Below are 20,719 nucleotides of genomic sequence, written 5' to 3'. Positions count from 1 at the left end.
AAACGAGACATGTCATTGTGAGCCGAGTAGGTAGTGAGTTTACATTATTCGAAATAAGGGGCTCAAAACGTCCAGTTTGGTTTTTTGACCAAGGTGACTCCGTTGGTAAACTTTTCATATCGATCCACCGCCATTTTGTGGGGTTTCAAGCTCTTTTCAAAAATTGCCAAAATTGGTTTCTGCAATAAACTTTTGCTAGTAAAATAAACATATATAGCAGTTATCAATCCTGAACCATTTTTAATTAATGACGTATTTTTAAATTTTCGGTTACCATGGGCTGTGGTTTGCTCTTTAGTAAGTTGAACCTATTGGTGCAACTATTTTAACTGCTTTGGAAGTGCAAAATTTAAACTTAAAAATTCGAGAAGAGCACAGAGCCTTCTGAGGTGACTTAAACACTTAAGCTGATTGGTGCTTTCTGTTTCAAAATACACATCATAAAAAAAGGAAAGAATTTTCGCAAACATGTCAATCAATAGTTTTTTTTATTTGACCTCGGTATACGATGTTAAATTGCTTTGAAATACAAATAAAGCTTTTGAAATACAAATGGCAACGAAAACAACTTATAAAGTATAACTTCTTACAAATTTCAACATTGTTAACCTTTATTTATAAAATTCCAATGGAGTACCAAATAATTGCAACGCGAAGACTTCAGCCCTCGTCATAAAGGACATGGAACTTCAAGTATCTTCATGGTTCCCCTGATAGACCCCGACATTGATTAAACAGTGGCGTGCCACCGATGAGAGACGCGCTGACGTGGAAAAAAAAATTCAGCCGCGCATTGGCGTGCCCCGGTCATTCTGCATTTAGTCTAACGTTGTTGCGATGGTTTGTTGATTCCGTTGTTCTAAGCAAGTTAGTGTCATAAATAGCTTTGTAAAAGTCTTTCGGTATTGATTTCTAACCAAAAATGCCAATAAGAGCTTACAGACGGACAGTGGTGTATTTAAGGGGGGTGGGGGCCTTCCCCCAGATATCAGAAGATTTTCTCAAAGAGCTTATTATTTCACTTGTGGTAGTGTTTTTTATTTCTTGCAACATAGTTTGATAATTTATTTGAAGTAGCTCACAACAGTAAAATTTTCCCCTTTATATATCTTATTTTATACATCTATCAAGATTATTCAGTTCGAAGATCTATCTCACGTCATTAGCCACAATTTGGCATTCCCCCAGTCATCCTCTCCTGTGTTCTAGTTTCTAATGTATTTTATTGCAAAATTTTCTTCTTCTTTTTTGATTTTAGTCTTTGATTAAGGATTATCAGTTTCCGTCTTTCAAGTGATTTAGTAAGCCGCGAAGTGGCAAAATATTTGAAATCTAGAGGAGTACCAAGTGTTCTTTCCGTAAAATTATTCTCCTTTCATAAAATGACCTCACATGGTTACGTATAAATAAAATATTTGAACTGCTTGGATTTATAATAGTTTTGAAAAAAACTACAACAACTTTGATTTTTTTTTTTTTTAATTTTGCATACTGAAATGTCAGGGTATAATATCTTAAGTCGGTATTTTCGTTTTAAAACACATGAAAACTTCATTTCAGATCAGCGATCCTAAGTTAAGAATACTTCTAAGAAGGCATAAGTTCAGAGTATATTCTTGAACTTTTGCGACCAAGGCCATATTTTGCTTATTTTATCGCTAATGTTCAACTTTGGCGAAAAAAAGATAAAAACGAAATAGGCAAAACCAATGCAAAAGCAGTAAACTTGGTAAGCGAATGAAATATTTTTGGTCAGAAACAGATTTTTTGCTTAGCTTAAATTGGGCCGATTCGGTGAAACTACAAAATAAAAAGTTAGCGAATTGTGCATTTTGCCCTATCTGTTCCAGAAAATTGACTTGGATTTTGGAAAGAAGAGATGAATAATATCAAAATCTTATGCAAAATTCAACCAAATCCTCAACTTTTTTCAATTTAAGGAACGATTTTTGATTTTGATTCGGCTTTAAGTATATTTAATAGCTATTCATATTACTATGAAACTTCCTTTGTAGAATTTATAAATTGTACTACTGAATTTTGGACCATGTCTACCGGATCTTGGAATTAGTATCGAAATCGGGTTAAAATTGTAGATTCTCTGAAACTCTGTTGCAACTACTGTTTTCTTATTCAGTAAAGTTTTGGACTTCCGATCAAAATTTAATGTATCTTAAAAAGTTTAGGATACTGCCCCCTTCCTTCTTGTCTACAGGATCTTGTTATTGGTATTGAAATCGGGCTAAAATTTTAGACTCTCTGAAATTCTGTTGTAACTACTGTCTTTTTTTTTCGGATTCAGTAGAATTTTGGACTTCTGGTCCAAATTTAATGCACCTTAAAACGTTTGGGACACTGCCCCCTTCGTTCGTTCTGACATTCCTGTCTGCTAGAATGAATATGGAAAGCAGCATCTACTTGCTTTTACATGCATTGGGGCTTCCATTGTTCAAATTTTGTCTGAGTTGAGGCAGATATAATGCTGTGATTACTGGGTTCCATTCAGTACAACGACAAGTATCATAAAAACACAGACTATGACTCAGAGTATTTTCAGCAGATTTGAAATTCCTGCCAGAAAAGAAAAATTGGCGGCGCACCGGCGTTTTCTCTAAAAATCAGGAAATTGCCACCTAAAAGAAAACTGGTGTGGCATCGGGGTCTATCCCCTGTGGTTTCCTATGGGATTACGAACTCTAATTTGAAAGTTGATCATGGAGGCATAATATTTTTTTCTGTACCGTATTGTCTCGAAAATAGTCATTTTTTGCGAAGATAAGTTTTGAGAACTTTCTTTTAAGGATTTCTATTTCAACTTAAGCAACATATTTAACAATGACGTGGCATGACTTTTTTTGTTTTTGATGATTTAATTTCGTCTAGGACTAAGAGTAATATAGAAGCCTTCTTTACCTTTTAGGAAAATCCATATAATACTAAAAAACGGTAAGTTGGGTTCTTTAATATATATTTGGTAAAGCTATAACATCAGGCTGCAATCAGATAGGAAAAAGAAATTAAAAGTATAAGTAGCATAGGCCTAGTCTAAATTCTCATTAACCAGTTTTCTTGGAAATAAATTTTTAATCTTTTGGTTCATATGGGCTGTTTTGAGCCCTTTTAGCCCCTTAAGTGCTCAAAATACTATTTTATTCAGAAGAAGTTATTAAATTAGGAAAGAGCATAAAAAACAGCATCAAGTAACATGTTCATTTTCATCCTAGCTAAATTGTGCTGTAAACTGCAAATACACCCAAAATGGTTGTTGGCTAGTTAAAAGATTTTGAAAACAGCACCACTGTATCTTACACCCTCCCCTCTAATGTAAAAATATGTAGCTCAAATAATATATTTCCCATGTATACTGCCAATGGATTTTTCTTATTTCAACATGTGTACCTGTAAATTGTATCATCTGTGACAAAACATAAACCAGAAAAAGGAGAAGAGAAGGGGTGTAAAGTGATACTATAGTCATTATCATTTAGCTAGGCTACAATTAGGTAAAATTCTAGTTAATTGACTTCTTGCTATCTTGGAAAGGGTTTAGTTTAGGAAAATAAAACTTTCAAGGATGGGTCTACAGGCTAAAGTGTGTCCCGGGAAGGTATTTTAGAGTACCCACCTCCACTCCTTCTCCCTCTAGAGGGCCTTTAAATTTGCCTACATGACAGGTCTATACCTATTGAAATTTTGACAAAACAGTATTTTACCTTAATTTTCAGTTACTAGTTGCTTTTTCTCTGCCTTTAGTTCTGAAAATGCAATTCCTGTTATTTGAGTAGAATTTTGAGCCATATCATTTTTTTTTCAAAATTTAGGAAATGTATTTGCATATCTTTAAAACCTTATGAAATAAAATTGGGCAAATTTTGAAGCTGAAAACAATTTTGTTGTACTTTAATAAAGCAGAAGATCTATTTTGCAAGGTTTCACTTTTATAAGACATATTTTTAAAGGTCATCAAAGGTCAGGGCCCTCATAGATATTCTAATAGTATATTCTTTTTTTTTTAATCTAATTTTTGTCCTTTACTTTAGGCCTAACTTTACTACTTTTTTAATGTAAAAAATATGGTCAATATCAATATTACCTGAGCAATTGTTTTAGGTCATGAAACTATTGTTAATATATGCATTTTGACTTTTTGAACATCTTTTCTCTCTTGCAAAACTACCAAAAACTCACCATTATGGAGTTATTCTGGCCCAAATATTCTCATATTTACACATATAGAATTGCAATCATTTCCATTTTCATTGATTGGATATTTGAAATCACAAATCTGTAATAGTTTAGAAACAAATTTGGGCTATATATTTGCACATTAGGGGGGTGGGGGTAAAGCATAGCATATGTTAAATATGTAAACTAACCATTGCTATACTTAATATATGCTATGCTTCACCCCCCCCCCTAATGTGCAAATATATAATAACATGGCTATTTATAGCTGATTCAGGAATGGTAATTGTTATTTCTCATTATCCTAACAGTAAGATTTTATTACTGAAACAAAATTGCAGATATTTTCAAAATAGCCTGACACACCTCTAAAATGACCTCACTTTTGTTGTGATGGCATTTTCAAGGGGTTTCAGGCTTTAAAAAAAATAGTTAGGTTTTGGCCTATTTAAGGGCTAAAAAATGTGATCTCCCTTTGAAGCAATTAGTGAATTATGGAAGAAGATAGAAAAGCCATTAATTAATGTATTCTCTTTCATCCTAGCTAAATTACATTAAAAGCTGAAAATTTATCTTACCCACTACACATATACTACAGATTTAGGAGCTTCTCAGTCTTGTTTTGATCATTTACTTGACAAATTAAAATCTACACCTTTCTTAAATATGCTTGTCAAATGAGGAAGTAACAGTTTTTCTCTTAGATAATTCCAATGTGAATTCTCTTCCCTTTAGATAGTGAATATATATATATATATATATGTATTTCACTAGACAGAACCCTGTCTATTTTCTCTTGTAACTGTAAGTAAAATTCACCTTAGTCACTAGTGTCTCTGTCAGACAGTTCTATAGGGGCATGTACTGCTATAACTGATACCCTGAACCTTTTAATCATAAAAGAGCCATATTCTTCATTCATCATGCGTCCTACTCCCTGTCAATGTACTCTATCCTTCCTGTCTGAGTAAACAAATTCTATATCACCTAATTTCATGCTTCCTACCCCTGGGATATGAGTTTTGGAAACTCCTAACAAGTCTAGCTCAAACTGTCTGAATTTGTCAGTCAAAATGTTGGTACAATAGTCATTTTTTAATGATGTAACATTCCAAGTTCCAATTTTCATGTTCTTTAAATCATTGAAATTATTTTGGCCTCAGAAAATTCAGGCTCTGCACCATTCCTGAAAGCCCTATTCACCATGCTCAACTGATTTCAAAAATAACAAAAACATTTATCTAGAGCTTCATCACACATTCTTGGAAAATCAGATCTTGTGGAATGCTTATCTTACAAAAAAGAATTTTTCAATTTGAGAAATTCAAGGCAAAAAGTTGTTAGCGTTTTTGGTTCTATTTATGCCTGCAAATCTTTCTTGTAATGAAACTTGACATGACACAAAGCACATTCAAGCATAACTTTTACCAACCTGCACTACAACTTACAATGTACAAATACATAAGTTGAGTTCAATCTGCAAAAGCTAGGTGAGAGACAAATATTAAACTAGTAAAATAAGCAATTTACGTTTTATTTATGCATTGAATCATTTCATTTCTATTCTAATATATTTCATTAGTATGTGCAACAAGGATCATATTATATTATATTTTGCTCACACACAAGAATAATAGTAAATACAGCAATAATAACTGGTTTTGTGTAATTTTCTCTACCAAAAAAAGAGAAAAAAGGTATATTTTGGGTTTATCAGGCATGTACACAGGGCTTTTTTTCGGGAGGGGGGTTTTTTTGGGAGGGGGGTTTGCAGTGAGTTTGGCTAATAAATTAATTTTGAAAACTTGGAAAAAAAGTTCCAAGAAGTTCAGGAAAATTTAGGACTTGAAGGAAAGAGGGCTGGCAAATAAATCTGTGGCAAAAGTAATTTTATTGAAAGACACTTAAAGATCTATCCAAAGGGTAGATTTGTGGCATTGGTCAATTGAGAATTCCTCCTCCTAGTGCTATACCTTTATCCAGGTAATGGCTACACATGTGAATGTTATTTAAACATACTTTAATACAAAACTTAGCTTCAACACTGAAAAACGTATTTCAGTTCTGGTTTTTGTTAACTCTAATTATTAAAAATTGGAGCGTAAACTTTAGGAACACACTAAACTTAGTTTCAAGCACTATTGGCAATTGGATGTGGAAACCTTTAGTTAAAAGACCTGTCATAAATAGAAGGATTAGGCCAAATTGGCATCAGTGTGGAATGTTCAATTTCATTATGATTGATTGCATGGAACTCAAAACAGCACAGAGAAGCACAAACCATTCTAAGGAAAATCACTTCAGTTTAGTTTGGAAGGAGTATACCAATCATTCTAAAAAAAAATTTTGACAGGTGCTTTCTCTTTTCCCATAAACTTCATAATCGATTCCCATTAGTTAATTTCTTTCTGCTCCACATTGCCATTGACAATGTTGGTTTTGCTTGGAGCTTCAAATACAATCTCCAATGGCTTGGGATCATAAACTGCATGGAAATGAATGTTTGATGAGATGGCCTCTTTGTCACAATCTGGCTCTAAATGACAATAAACAATGCTGAAAAGTTACATGAACCATGCTACTGACATACATAGCACACTTGTTTCATACATTACTACTAGTTAAAACATACCAGATTTTCCTTAAGCAGTGGTGTAACAAGCATGTGTGCTGTCCAGGACAGACTCAGAAAGTATTGTCCCCTCTCTGAGTTTAGTGACTAACACTTGTTGCCCTCCATTCTGTTCTGGCCTTGAAATTAGTCTTTGTTATATACAAACAAGATTAAACTAGGTTAAACAAGACAAATAAACTCACAAACACAAAAACTGTGGGCAGTGTATAGTTTGACAAGAAAAATACTAAAGCAATGCAGCTTTTCAATTTCGTCAAGTATTTCCCCATTGTAGTAACAAATACAAATGATAAAAATTGATTTTTGACGCAATAAGAGTCTAAGATACCTCCTGAACACTGAAATTTGAATGCAAATTATGAAAAGTAAGAAACTTTCTTTACTTTGCTTACTTAGACTAGAGTCTTCTCTCACGGCCTGGTACATAAGGTGGTAGCAGTGCCTCTCTGCAATGACCTCTTGAGTGCTACAGACCAAAGATCTTCAATTGATGACCTGAACAGTGCAGCATCCTTCTCCAGACATCATTCTACTAAAACTTTATGCCACCCACACATTATGATGCCTGGAAAGACCCTTGGCCATTGTGAGAGAGTAATCCTTGGCCATGTGCACCAAGTGAATCCTGTATTGCCCTTGTATTGTTACGGGGTGGTTTCTTAAATAATTTGTTTGAGTTGTGATTTTATCTTAAAGGAGGTTTGCGTGGAGTTGCTAGGGACTCTTCTAAGTCTTAATAGCTTAATGTGGATATGGGAGCTAAATTATTAATAAAATAAAAAGGCTTCGTATAGAATCCCCGGTAACCTGGGAGACAGAACCATCTCAGTGTTGTTCGAGGTCTCGTGAAACAAATATAGATTCCCTTGGGACCGTACCTGAAGGCTAGAGGAACTGTACCTGATGCCCTAATACATAGACAAAAGATGATTAAATACAATAAGGTTTATTTACTTACAATATACAACTATTGACAAAACAGCTTCAATGACTTATTGCATGAAAAGGTGAACATGAGCAAAATTGATCTTGACAATTCGAATCCTTCCTTAAGACTAACTATTCGCCCTTGCGTTGGGCTCATATATCCAACGCGCGCACTCGCCGGACAGGCTTGGTGACCTGTGGAAGTTGACCTCCACTACTATTGGTAATATTTAATCATGTGACTAATCTAGCATCCAAAAGTTGTTTTTATGGCATGGATTTCTCTTTTGGTTTTGGGTTGAAAAACCCAGGGGTCAGAATAACTGGTTACTTAACTTGTTAAGTAACATTTAACTTATCTAAATGCACGTAGTCCAACTGCGTAGGATTGTGCAGACTGTTAAATTTAGCAATTGTTAAATTCTAAATGATTTTATTCAAACCTTTTTCTAATTGAAATTTACTAAAGGGGTGTGACTAAGAAATTTAGTCCTGAATTTAAGAGTTCCTAGAAGAGTATGGATGAGAGATTTGGCCCTATATTTGAAGATTTCTAAGGGGGTGTGAATGAGGGATTTGGTCCTGAATTTTATAGAGGGGAGGGGGACTGGTCTATATGTTACATATCCCCTTTCCCGTTGTAGATTGATGTCCCCATCAATCAGTCTAATCTCTTTCTTTAAATATTGTATTTATTCCTTATTGTCTATAAAAATTTTATTATAATTCCATAACCTTGTAAATGATGATTAAAATTTAAGAAATATTTTTCCTACACCTTATATATATATGTCCTGCACCTAGCACTAAAAAAATTATTTAACCACAACACTTGACATTAACTGTTATTACACACGAATACCTGGTTCCAATTGTTTATTTTTACTTGAAGTTTGAACTGTTATATTTGATTTTTAATTGATCCTAGGTATTTTAACAATAAAAATAAAAATACACAACGTAATATAAAAAGATTTCCACTGGCACTTTTATTTACTTAAATTTATAATTCACTATTTGGCACTTTTTAAATGTTCATCACTTATTAGTTCTGGATATTAGTTTCACACCAATCACAATTTTCGTGTCCTTGCCCTATTTACCGATTGAACAAATATAATGTCATTTTTTAATTTATCACCATTTAGCAAAAGTAAAGACTTTTTGTTTTTTACGCTTCTACAAAATGGGAAGCGCGGGACCCAGGATCACCTATCCCTAGCAGTTTAAGTACAAAGGTACGGCAGGTACTACGGTTCTTCTGTCCTGCTCCTGCTCTCTCCTGCATTTAAGCGTTATCTTAATTGTCTTCGGCGTTATCTTAATTTAATTCAATAGACTGAAGTACTATCTAATACCTTACTTGGTAGTTGATTCCTAAGTTAAAAAATTAGGATTTAGGATCTCCTGTTCTAAATCTTCATTAGGTCTGTGAGGGTTTCCATGTTGAATTGGGTTCACTAATGGTGTTGTTGTGGTGGGTATGTTGTGTTTGTGCCCGCTGGCTGGATGTTTCGTCTTCTCTAGTCTACATTATTCAGTCAGAAATGAAAGATGATAGTAAGTAGTTGGTTTTATTTGGGATGTCGCTTGGGTGATAGTTGTACGGTTGAATCAGACGTGTCTTGGGCATTCTTCTGTGGTTGATAAATCATGATAGGTGTTTTGTAGTCTTTGACCATGACGTTTGTTGGCCAATGTTAGTAGTATGCCAAATTCTGTAATAAAAATTTCCAAGCAGAATCATGTTGTTAACATATAAAATGGTACTAGTGATACGATAATATAAAGCATTATTGTAATATGAAATTGCATAATAATACCACATAATTGCATAACAGTAATATTATTTTTTTCAAACATTCAAAGGGAAATTGAATGTACGATTTTTTTAAAAGAAGTTTTAAATTCTAATAATTTTCAGGTACATTTGAAGTAACGTGAGGTATAGTTGGTCATATAGCAATTAAAAATAGTTTTATTGGTACTACACTATTACTATATTATTATGATTACATGTAAAAATAAAAACACGGCACTAAAGAGGGTTATATATATATGTAAGATTATATAGAGGTCTTAATGTTCTGGATCATACTTTAATCAAAAAAAAATTGAACCTCCAATGCGTGATTAGTCGAAAAGTAATACATTTTGCATCATAGCCTTTCAATTATCACGCCTTGGAACGTTTTTGTCTTGGAATAGATCAGCAAAATTACAAGAGATGACCTCTTAAATCTCTTGCACATAAAAAGATAGGAACGAATTTTTTCGTGCTTGTTAGAGGTCTATATTTACATAAAGATTTTCTGCCAAGAGTATTTTTGATGTATATGCCAAAAAGTAATACAGTATGTTGTATCATAGCCTTTTAGCTGTTATACACCAACAATATTTCCTACAGTAGGGAAAGGAAGTTACGTACGGGGAAAGACCTCTCAATTTCCCCGGATTATTACATCCTCCCTGTTAAAATGGCTTAAATATCGTCAGGAGCAGTAGGGTTCAATTGATGCATCTCTTGTGCTTCAATTGCATCATTATTTATCCTTTTTCTCTTCAGCAGTTTCCCATAGTTAATTGTTAATAGCGCTCTTATTGTTAGTGCAATAAGAAATACCATGAATATAGTGATTATAATATTATACCATGAATTTGGTGAGAACAAACCATATTGGCTCTCCACGTATTTCAATCTTTGGTTTTCGTCAGTGAATAAGGGTATTTGCATATCTAATGCTTCCTTTATTTTTGTTAATTGCATTGTACCTTTAATCTTTTCTATAATTTCTGACAAAGCATGATAAAAAGAAAAAATGGATTGCGTGACGCTGAGATTTATTAAGTATTAATGGAGGTTTAAGGGGCTAATATGCTATTGTCATTAAGAAATAGTATTAAAAAAAATCAATTAAAAAAATATCAATAATTCTAAATTGGAGCTGAGAAAGGAAGCTATTTTTTTTAAAAGAGTCAATTAATACTTAAGTAGTTTGTGGTAACAAACTGTGATTAAGAGCGATTTGGCTCAATAGTAACGAAATTTTAATGCCTAATAGCAAATATTTTAGTAGTCTCGAGAGTAATTAATATATATATTATCCGTGTACAGACCTTGGCATGGGTTAGGACAATTTGGCTCTAAGAAAGACTTCTTGATGTATACATCGCCAAACAGTAGGTGTTTATACTGCCTTGTTGGTTACAGGGCGGTAGGCAAAATTTTCAGATGCATAGTTGAGCAAAAAAATAATTGAAGAATTTAATAGTATGTGTTTTTTACAGCGAATAATGTTAGGCTAAAAAAAATTAGTTGTTCAATAAACCTTAATTTTTTTGTTTAAATTGGGGATATGTAGTTTTCAGAATCGTAATGGTCATATTACTATTAAACAAAAGAAAAGAAATAAAACCTTAAATGATAACAAGTTATTAGCGATCTTGGTTGAAATTTCGTTTTGAGGTCTGGTAGAGGATTAACTTTTATTTCTGTTTGTTCTTCATTTCCATATGTTAGCTAATATAAGGAATTAGGGCAAAGTGAGTAAACGCTACCATATCAGTTCATAAAAAAATTATTATATATATTTTTTTTTAATTTAATAAAATGTGGGGTAGGGCAGTGGTGAATGCTATTAGGGTTATACTACTTGATAATTTAGTATTTTAGTTAAAAGTAGTATTCTTTTTTTTCTTTTTTTTTTATATCAGATAAAAGTATGAAATAATTATTTGTTTATTATGGCCTAAAGCTTAAGTTACTAATTTCTTATGAAGTAGAAATTTATTAGCCTATTTTGTTACAAAAAAATTTTTGATTTATGGTTTAAATTTGAATTTAGTTTAAATCCAATTATAGATGGCTTAATATAGTCTAAAGCTTAAATTGAGGGTTTGTTATTCCATAATAAGATTATAAGGCCTAGTAACTATATCTCAAAGATATAGATCACAACTTTCCTGGTATGCACTTTGGGAGATAATTATAGCTATGCCAAACTGGCACAAATTGGCTGAGGGTGTTATATTGAGGTATAAGGGTTTGAATTCCGACATGTTAGCGTTGTTTTGTGCTTGAACTCCTTTCCGCTGAAAATTAAGTAGCCTAATTGGTAAAAATAAAAAAAAATTTAACCACTAATTTAGATTCGGTCGAATTTTAGCCTAGATTAATTGAAAAGTCGTAGGTTATTAGTTGCTTTGTATACATAAGCTTATATTGTCTTATAATTAAGAAGAGATTGTATCATAATCATTTAAGAAGAGTTAAATTATTAGAAAAAATTTAAATTTTTTTTCTTTTTTTTTCTTTTTTTACAACTTTCCCCTTTTTTTTTGCTTTCCAAAAATATTTGTTATAAATCACACTTTCCAAACCGAGTTTAAATGTTGTTCATCATGGCCTATAGTTTGAAATAATAACATTTTTTTTTTCATTTAGGTTTCCTTGAGACAATTTTTGTGCTATAATTTTAAGGAGAATTTCGTTTTAGGCACTCAGGAAAGGGGTGTTGGATCCATAATATTGAGGGAAATATGTACCGACCATGAATTAAATTCCCTAGGCCATTTATTTTAAAATGATAAAAATGTTTTTTCGAAATAGCATACAAATTATGCCAAATTATAGCATATAAAAATTTGTACGTCGGTTTAACTTCTAACCACAAGTCGTATTTCCTCAAATAAGACCTCTGCTAATGGGGCCTGCTATTACTGGGTAACATTCTCTCCATTGATGATTATTGAGAAACATTATTGTATCAATTTGTTTAGGTTAAAAGGAAACCAAATTACCTTATTACTATATGCACAGTTTTTCAGCACAAAGTGTATTTTGGTAAACACAAATTTAAAAAAAAACTTGTTTTTTTTTGTTACATATGTTACGGGGTGGTTTCTTAAATAATTTGTTTGAGTTGTGATTTTATCTTAAAAGGGGTTTGCGTGGAGTTGCTAGGGACTCTTCTAAGTCTTAATAGCTTAATGTGGATATGGGAGCTAAATTATTAATAAAATAAAAAGGCTTCGTATAGAATCCCCGGTAACCTGGGAGACAGAACCATCTCAGTGTTGTTCGAGGTCTCCTGAAACAAATATAGATTCCCTTGGGACCGTACCTGAAGGCTAGAGGAACTGTACCTGATGCCCTAATACATAGACAAAAGATGATTAAATACAATAAGGTTTATTTACTTACAATATACAACTATTGACAAAACAGCTTCAATGACTTATTGCATGAAAAGGTGAACATGAGCAAAATTGATCTTGACAATTCGAATCCTTCCTTAAGACTAACTATTCGCCCTTGCGTTGGGCTCATATATCCAACGCGCGCACTCGCCGGACAGGCTTGGTGACCTGTGGAAGTTGACCTCCACTACTATTGGTAATATTTAATCATGTGACTAATCTAGCATCCAAAAGTTGTTTTTATGGCATGGATTTCTGTTTTGGTTTTGGGTTGAAAAACCCAGGGGTCAGAATAACTGGTTACTTAACTTGTTAAGTAACATTTAACTTATCTAAATGCACGTAGTCCAACTGCATAGGATTGTGCAGACTGTTAAATTTAGCAATTGTTAAATTCTAAATGATTTTATTCAAACCTTTTTCTAATTGAAATTTACTAAAGGGGTGTGACTAAGAAATTTAGTCCTGAATTTAAGAGTTCCTAGAAGAGTATGGATGAGAGATTTGGCCCTATATTTGAGGATTTCTAAGGGGGTGTGAATGAGGGATTTGGTCCTGAATTTTATAGAGGGGAGGGGGACTGGTCTATATGTTACAGTATATGCAATTTTATTGGTCATGAGTGGTTGTTTTGTTTTTTTTTAGGGATGAAAGTGTTTGTGATCTTTTTTGTCCGATGAATTCCAAGGATGTATCTGATGCAATTGCTCTCAAGCCGGTGGATTTATGGTTTGAGCTGCTTAGTTAAAACCCAAGACTTGCATCCATGTATCAGCAGGGAAAGAACAGTACAACAGTCACATGGACAATCTTGTTACAGGATCCATAATAACATGGGATTCTCCATAGTGAGTCCTTGTGGACTGACTCAAATATCTTTAGGAAGTCAATAAAAGCTACAACAATGTTGATCTGTCATTCATTTGATTCATCAATTAGCACTCTCAAGCAAAATATCAAATAAACACAAGATCTACCAGGTCAAAAACCATACTGCTCCTTCCCAAAGTAGTTCATCTACTTTTGACTGAGAACAATTGAGTAGCAATTGACAGAGTCCCTACTATCTGTACTGTAGGAATATTTATTCCTCAGATGCTACTTCATTTACTATTGATAATAGTGAAAAACAGAGTTAAAAAAAATAGATTGCCCTCAAATAACCTACACATCAATTTGTGGAGTTCTGAGAGAGGTTAACTCGCTTATAGCTTCTAAAAAAACATCATATCATCTATTTAAGCTCTGGACAGTAAAGCAAGGTTTCACATCCTGAGCTGACTCATAATTGATCAAAGGTAAAAGATAATTAACTTTTATCTTTGAGAAACACTTTTTTTTAGCAGTCCGTTCTTATTCTAATGGCAAAAAATAATTGTAACATAATGACAATACTGTGAACATAATCATTGAGACTCTATTATTGAGAAGTTTTTCCAAGTCTGGGAAATCTTTATAATTTTGGAAGCAACATTATTTCCATAAACATGAAATTTTGAGTCAAAACTCCAAAAAAGAAAAATTGTTAGGGTAATTGTTTCAGTTGGACCTTGAGACTTTGTATTTAATTCGTTAAATTTCTGGCACAAGTTTTTCAAACATTAATTTTCGAAAGCCACATAACAATCATCAACTGAGGGTATTGTTTATTTTTTGTTCTTAGTTTGTAAAAACAGCCTGGTTTCTTCAAAAAATAAAATAAGTTTAAGTGTTTTACTGCAATTAAACCAACAAATATTGTTAAGCAACAGCAAGACTATCAGTCAGTAAGTCACTAGTAACATCAGTCACTATTTAAACAATTTTACTTAATCAATGGCTTTCTCAGCAAGGAACTTTTTAACAGTCATGAAATATGCACCATTAGCAGTTGCAGGTAGCGGTGCCAACCTAATTAATTATTCTCTAATGTCATTAGATGTGCAATTTTGAGCAAAAACTGCTTAACAAGCAGATTTACTTATGTCAATGCTTTTGTTTAGAGATGACAAAATAAAAGGAGAGGACTTCATGTCTTCTTTTTTACTCATTTATGCATTCTGCTAGTATAGGATTTGTTCTATTATTGTGTTTCTTGGTGAAAGAATGTTTTTGCCTGTTGACTTAATTTATTTTTGTTGCAAAATCTTCAAGAAGTGAAGGGGCATATGCTAAACAAGCTTCTTGAGAAAGGTCACTCTCATTAAAATACTTATGGTACCAAGAAGGGCTGTGAAACTTGAAGCCATGGATTTTGCAAGCTTTTTTGTGCAATCCTTACTAGCATATTTAATCATAGATGTTGATTCTCTTCTGCCAAAATCAAGTATTTGCACAAAGTTTGATTTTTGGTGAGCCTCTTTAATCTTGGCACGTTCAGTATAAGGGTGAAGTCAGATTTTTTCAAGCTGATAAGCTTCCTGAGATGCAACCTAATAACCACATTTCCCTTGTTTAATCACTTCTTTTGAAAATTAGATTTGGGATTTATTTGTAATGCTGTTTTACAGATGATATTCTATATACCAGTGTTTCACACTGTAAAACACACACTACTTTAGCCTAAAACTTGATGAAAGAAAATGAGCTGTTGAAAAACAGTACAAATTAAATATTAAAGGGGGATTGAAGTGTGCTTAAGATAGCTCCATAATATATTCATTGGGTTTCCTGAAGCGTTGGGTTTCATTGTTTATACTCATTTGGCTGTTCCCATGCCGCCCACCTTCTACCTGAATTACCTATTGCATACAACTTTGGAATAAATTGTAGGCAGCCAGGGAAAAATACAGCACCATTTGGAGCTGTGTTTTTTGTATGTATAAATGGTGGTGGCAATAAAAAGAAGAAGAACAAGACGCTATATCTGGAATAAGAAAAAGGAAGCATTTTGCTTAGCGCTTTAGAAACTGATAATGACCTCCAAGACAGATCCCTGGCTATCATATTGTGAAAAAGAGGAAGAAGCAGCCACTAGAAAAAAAAAATTATAAGTCGGAGAATCATCCCCCTAAAAGATATTTTTTGATGGGGATTATTTGAGACCCACAAAGCAAATAATAAACTATATTTAATGCCAAATTCCACTCTGAAATTTAACATAGAATTCATGCAGGATCAAATAGCCTCAACCTGCAGGCTTTCACTTACCAACTCCCTAATTCATATTACCTCACTTCCTCATCCCTGTGTTCCAGATCCTGCAATACAAAGGACAAAACAGTTGATTGTTCCCTATTTTAGTTTCAGTGTAATGAGTTGACATTCATGCATCTTTTTAAATATCATGATAATATAAAATATCATGATCTTTTTAAAATAATTTGCTAAAGTACCTCAAATACGATAAGCTACATACCCTCAGCTAAAACACTGGTTGATCACACCTTCACAAAGAGTTTGAATTTTGAAATGTAGACTAGGATAGTTCAGTGCCTTGCATCCAAGGATCTTATACAAGAAATATAAATTGCAGTGAACCGTAAAAGACTCAAAGAAAGAAAAAGAAAAAGGACTGAAGAGCTAATAGTTCAACAATAGAAGAATTGATTCAAACTTAAGGCTCTCTTCTACTCTCCCAAGCTTTACATGAAATTCTGGCAACATGTCCTATTTTCTCCTTATTTCTATATTCTATGAATATGTCATTCCACCATTTTTTGCATTAAAAAAAAATCAACTAACAGAAGGTTGGTGACTAGGGGAATATTACACAAATTGTCAGGGAAATCGTAATTAAGTTATTGTAGATCTTCAAGCTAAACTCACTAAAATAGTTATAATTCAAATTTTATCTGTATAAATTACAAACTATTTTCTTAATCCATGTAGGTTTTACTCTTCCTGGAAAAAGTGTTTTTTATCTTGCTTAAAGTAGTATGCAGTATTATCTCTGCTATCATTTTTTATCTGTCTTGTTTTGACTCTGAGTCAATACCAAGCAATTTTTTTGGGAAGGGTTCTGTTTTTAAACTAGGTCACCTATTAGATAGTTATTGAATCTATCATTATCCCAGAGAATAAATATACTGGATGAGTCAAATTTACTGTATTAAGTAACAGACCACTGTTTTATCTCAAAGTAGAGCCTGAATGTCTAGAAGATTCTTCTTTGATGGTTGGGTATCGTAACAGGTAAACGAGAGAGAGAGAGAGAGAGAGAGACTAATTCTGATCCATGGGTCCTTTCTTCCTGGAGAAATGGTCTGATAACTGTTCTCCACAACTAAGTAAGGTACCAAGTTCAAAAGTGATATACCAAATCATCTCTTTTTTCTTGCTTTGGTATAGAAATTTTGTGAGAGTTTACCTCTTCCGTTTCTTTTCTTTATTTTGCTTCTTCTTTGAGAATTAATTTTTCAATGGTCACTATTTGGAAAATATAGAGGGTAACTGCCTCCCTCCTTTGTAGTTTATTTTCTTTCAATTTCAACTTAGATTCATACAAATCTTTCAAGCAAAAAAGGGGTAAGCTTATCAAGATTTAAACCTAAAAATATTTCAAGGAGAAAAAACCTTAGTTAATTAGTAATTAAATATAAATGGTAATGGAAAAGTTGGGGTCAAGGGGGTAAAGTAAATAACTAAATTCTTTGGACACTGATTTTTTTCTTGAGGCGGACAAATTTGTGGTAGGAAAGGGGTCATCCCTGTGCAGAAGTGTTCTAAAGTCTATTTATCTATACTTTTGTAATTTAGGTTTCACCAAGAGGAATATTAACAGTTTGTTACCCAAGACTGAAATCCTGAAAAGTAAGAATTTGTAATAACAGTTCAAAGGGTGTGAGTGAAATTAGTACCCATATATTGCTGTAAGATGAAATTGACGTTTTTAGTATTCCTGCTGGCTGTAACGATTTTAGCAGAGTGTGTTTTTTGTAAAGACTTAGAAACTAATAGGGCTGAATCAGATTCAAACAAAGTAAAATACAGTGATGAAAATAGAAACAAGGCAGGCAATGAGGTTGATTCAGATTCAAGTGACATTCAAGTAACTAATGAGGCAGATGTTACAATTGAAGATGATATAGATAACAAGCCTGGAGATACCGAAACAAACAAAGAAACAGTTCAAAACACAAAAGGACCATCCCTGATGTTGGATCCCAAAGCGTATCTTGATGGCAATGAAGCGAAGATTGAAAGTGATATGATTGATGAAGTAATCAAAGAACAGAAAAATATCATAAAGCAATTGTTGGATAGTATCCAGTTTGAGATTTTTAGTGAGGATGATGATGATGGCACTGAGGATGAGTCAAACTTGGACAAGGAAAATCTGACAGGCGACAATGTGATTGAAGGTACCATGACAGAAATTACAAAACAAATTGGTGATTCAAAAAATAGGGGAGACCAAGTAGATGTACAATCTGATTCTAAAGAGAAGCCAGGTGAGTGGATTTGCATTTAGTAAGCCTATTAAGTTATAATTGTTGATCCTGTAGGTTATACTTCAGCTGTCGCCAAAACAGAACTTTTTTTGTATAAATGACCCAGACATGCATTTATTTAGATGGAATAACAGTTAAAACAAAATAGAACATAAAGAGATTCTTTTTGCAAAGTTGTGGACTAATATATATGCATCTTTATTTGATGTTGTACAGGAGGAGAGGGGAGGATAAATTTTCAACATATATTAAAAATTCCTACCTAGTCTGAATTTTATAATTAAAGTATTAAAAAAAAACATTGCAAAAGACTACAACTTATTTAACATTTGAATGAAGATTTAGTTTTGTTCTGAAATTCAAATAGCAATACCACTTTTTTTTTGTTGGGAATATTACAGTCCAGCCATGATATAAAAAATGGTAGTGTTACCCTCCATAGAAAAAGAGGGGACAAGGGCACCTGCTTTTAACAGACCTGTACTCAATGCTATTTTTTAAGCACTATTGCGTAAATGCAGTTTTGCTGCTTGTGATGTTTGGAATCTATTCAAAACTGGAACCACTGGGGTTCAAAATCCAAGAAAAATACTTGCAATCAGACACTGGTGCTTTCATAACATGTTCAGTCCCTGCAGATGTCTTTGGAACTGGGAGTTTCAAAACAGTATTACTTTGGGGGACTACAAGCTCGTCTGAGAAAGAAACTAAGTACTCCCAGTAAGAAACAAATCGTAAAGATTACATCTAGAGACAGAGAGCTACTAGTTACCATGTGCACAACTGTCTCAGCTCAAGGTACTGCTATCCCACTATTCATGATTTTTCAAAGGATGAAGTATCTCTCACACATAATAGAAGAATCTCTGCTAGGAAACGTGTTTTTTTTTTAATCCTTCAGGATGGATGACTGGTGATAAAATTTTTTCTGAAGTACTTCATTTGACACTACAAGCCAAGTGTTGACAGAGCAGTGCAGCTTCTATTGGACAATCAGACTATTGTCAATACCTATGGAATTAAGGTATTTTATTTTGCAATTGTAAAGGCCAAACATAAATTCCTTTAATGTTTTGATTTTGTTTTTCCACCTATTGTTATTCTATTCATTTTAAATGTGTGTATACTTTTCTTCTGAGGAATGTAATTAGTGTTGTACTGACTTTTCTATTCTTTGAATGTTTTCAGGCAAAAATACTACAAAGTATTTGACAGAAATGCATCTAATTACAATTACAATTTAGCTTAAGCCTGGGATCTGTTCGGGTGTATTTTTCCCAGCTTCAGGATCATTTTTAAAATTGACATATTCTCGCTGATGACAATTATAACAGTTGCTGGAACATTAAAACTGAGATGTCATCTTTTGCAGAGATAATAGTAACAGAAGCGAAATGGAATGTCATACAGGACAACATGTTGCTAAAAAAGAGAAAAGATTTAGAGTCAAAGCTGCTCAATGAGCTACTCATTCCAAACAATCCTGTGCCTACCTCAAAGAAAAAAGTTCTGACTGAGGAAGAAGAGAAAGGTATTTATTTTTGAACTCTTTCTGATTACTAGTTTTTAAAGTATCTTTAAAGTGATCTTACTAAAAGAGCCAACTTTGCTAAAAAGTTGCTTAAAAGAGCCAACTTTTGATTTTAAGTCTCTGATGTTGTAAAAGTTTTTCTGATTGATAATGGTCATGTGTAATCAATAGTTCATATTTTTCATAAACTGTGTCCTAGCAATGTTTTTTTTAGTGCTTAGTATGTTTTTATTTTATATAAAGAGGCTGTCTTAAATTCTTATATATATATATGACTAGCATGGTATTGTATTTTAAGTGTCATAGTCAACAACAACCCTTTTAACACGAACGAACCGTTAATGTCACCAGCACCAACAGTTCACAGTGGAACAAAACCTCTACTTTGTTTAAAGCTCTCTTTTCTCTTCCACACGAGCATTCGTAATGGAGCATGCCTAGGAGCATTCCTAATTCCTTGAAACGTTTTCCCTAACACACCATCTTCACTTCTTCTCATCATTTTCTTTGTACAGCTTCTTGTTCCATATTTTCAAGTGATTGGCTAAAATCACCCTCGGGCAATACCTCTGGAAAACATCTAGCACATTTATATTTGTTCGTTTAGAGTTGGCGTAAAATTAGGAGAATTTTGAGCATTCTTAATGAAAATTTTAGTAAAACGAAAGCATTTTTGGATATTTTGAGAGTTCTTGGTGGAAGAATAGGTTTGGAAATTAATCAAACAGTTCGTTGTAACGAACTGTAAATAAGGAGGGATCCGGCTCAGTAGTAACCGAAACTCTAAAAAACGAAATTTTGATACCTATAAATACATGAAAACAATCGGATTTTTATGGTGACTTCAAATATGTAAGTCTCGTCAAGTTT

General features: G+C 33.2%; 1 protein-coding gene across 1 annotated transcript in view; it reads left to right on the top strand.

Moving 5' to 3' along the window:
• Positions 1 to 2,801: 2,801 nt before the first annotated feature.
• LOC136029221 (protein sel-1 homolog 1-like) overlaps positions 2,802 to 20,719 on the top strand; it is an 89,950-nt gene continuing 72,032 nt past the window's right edge. The window contains exons 1-3 of the mRNA XM_065707428.1: positions 2,802 to 2,946; positions 17,624 to 18,318; positions 19,691 to 19,849. Of these exons, the coding sequence (XP_065563500.1) occupies positions 17,742 to 18,318; positions 19,691 to 19,849 (736 nt within the window). The 5' untranslated portion in view covers positions 2,802 to 2,946; positions 17,624 to 17,741. The remainder of the gene's footprint in view (positions 2,947 to 17,623; positions 18,319 to 19,690; positions 19,850 to 20,719) is intronic.

This window comes from Artemia franciscana, chromosome 7, assembly GCF_032884065.1.
Source record: "Artemia franciscana chromosome 7, ASM3288406v1, whole genome shotgun sequence".
Taxonomy (NCBI): Eukaryota; Metazoa; Arthropoda; class Branchiopoda; order Anostraca; family Artemiidae; genus Artemia; species Artemia franciscana.
This window is presented reverse-complemented; position numbering and strand designations above follow the sequence as displayed.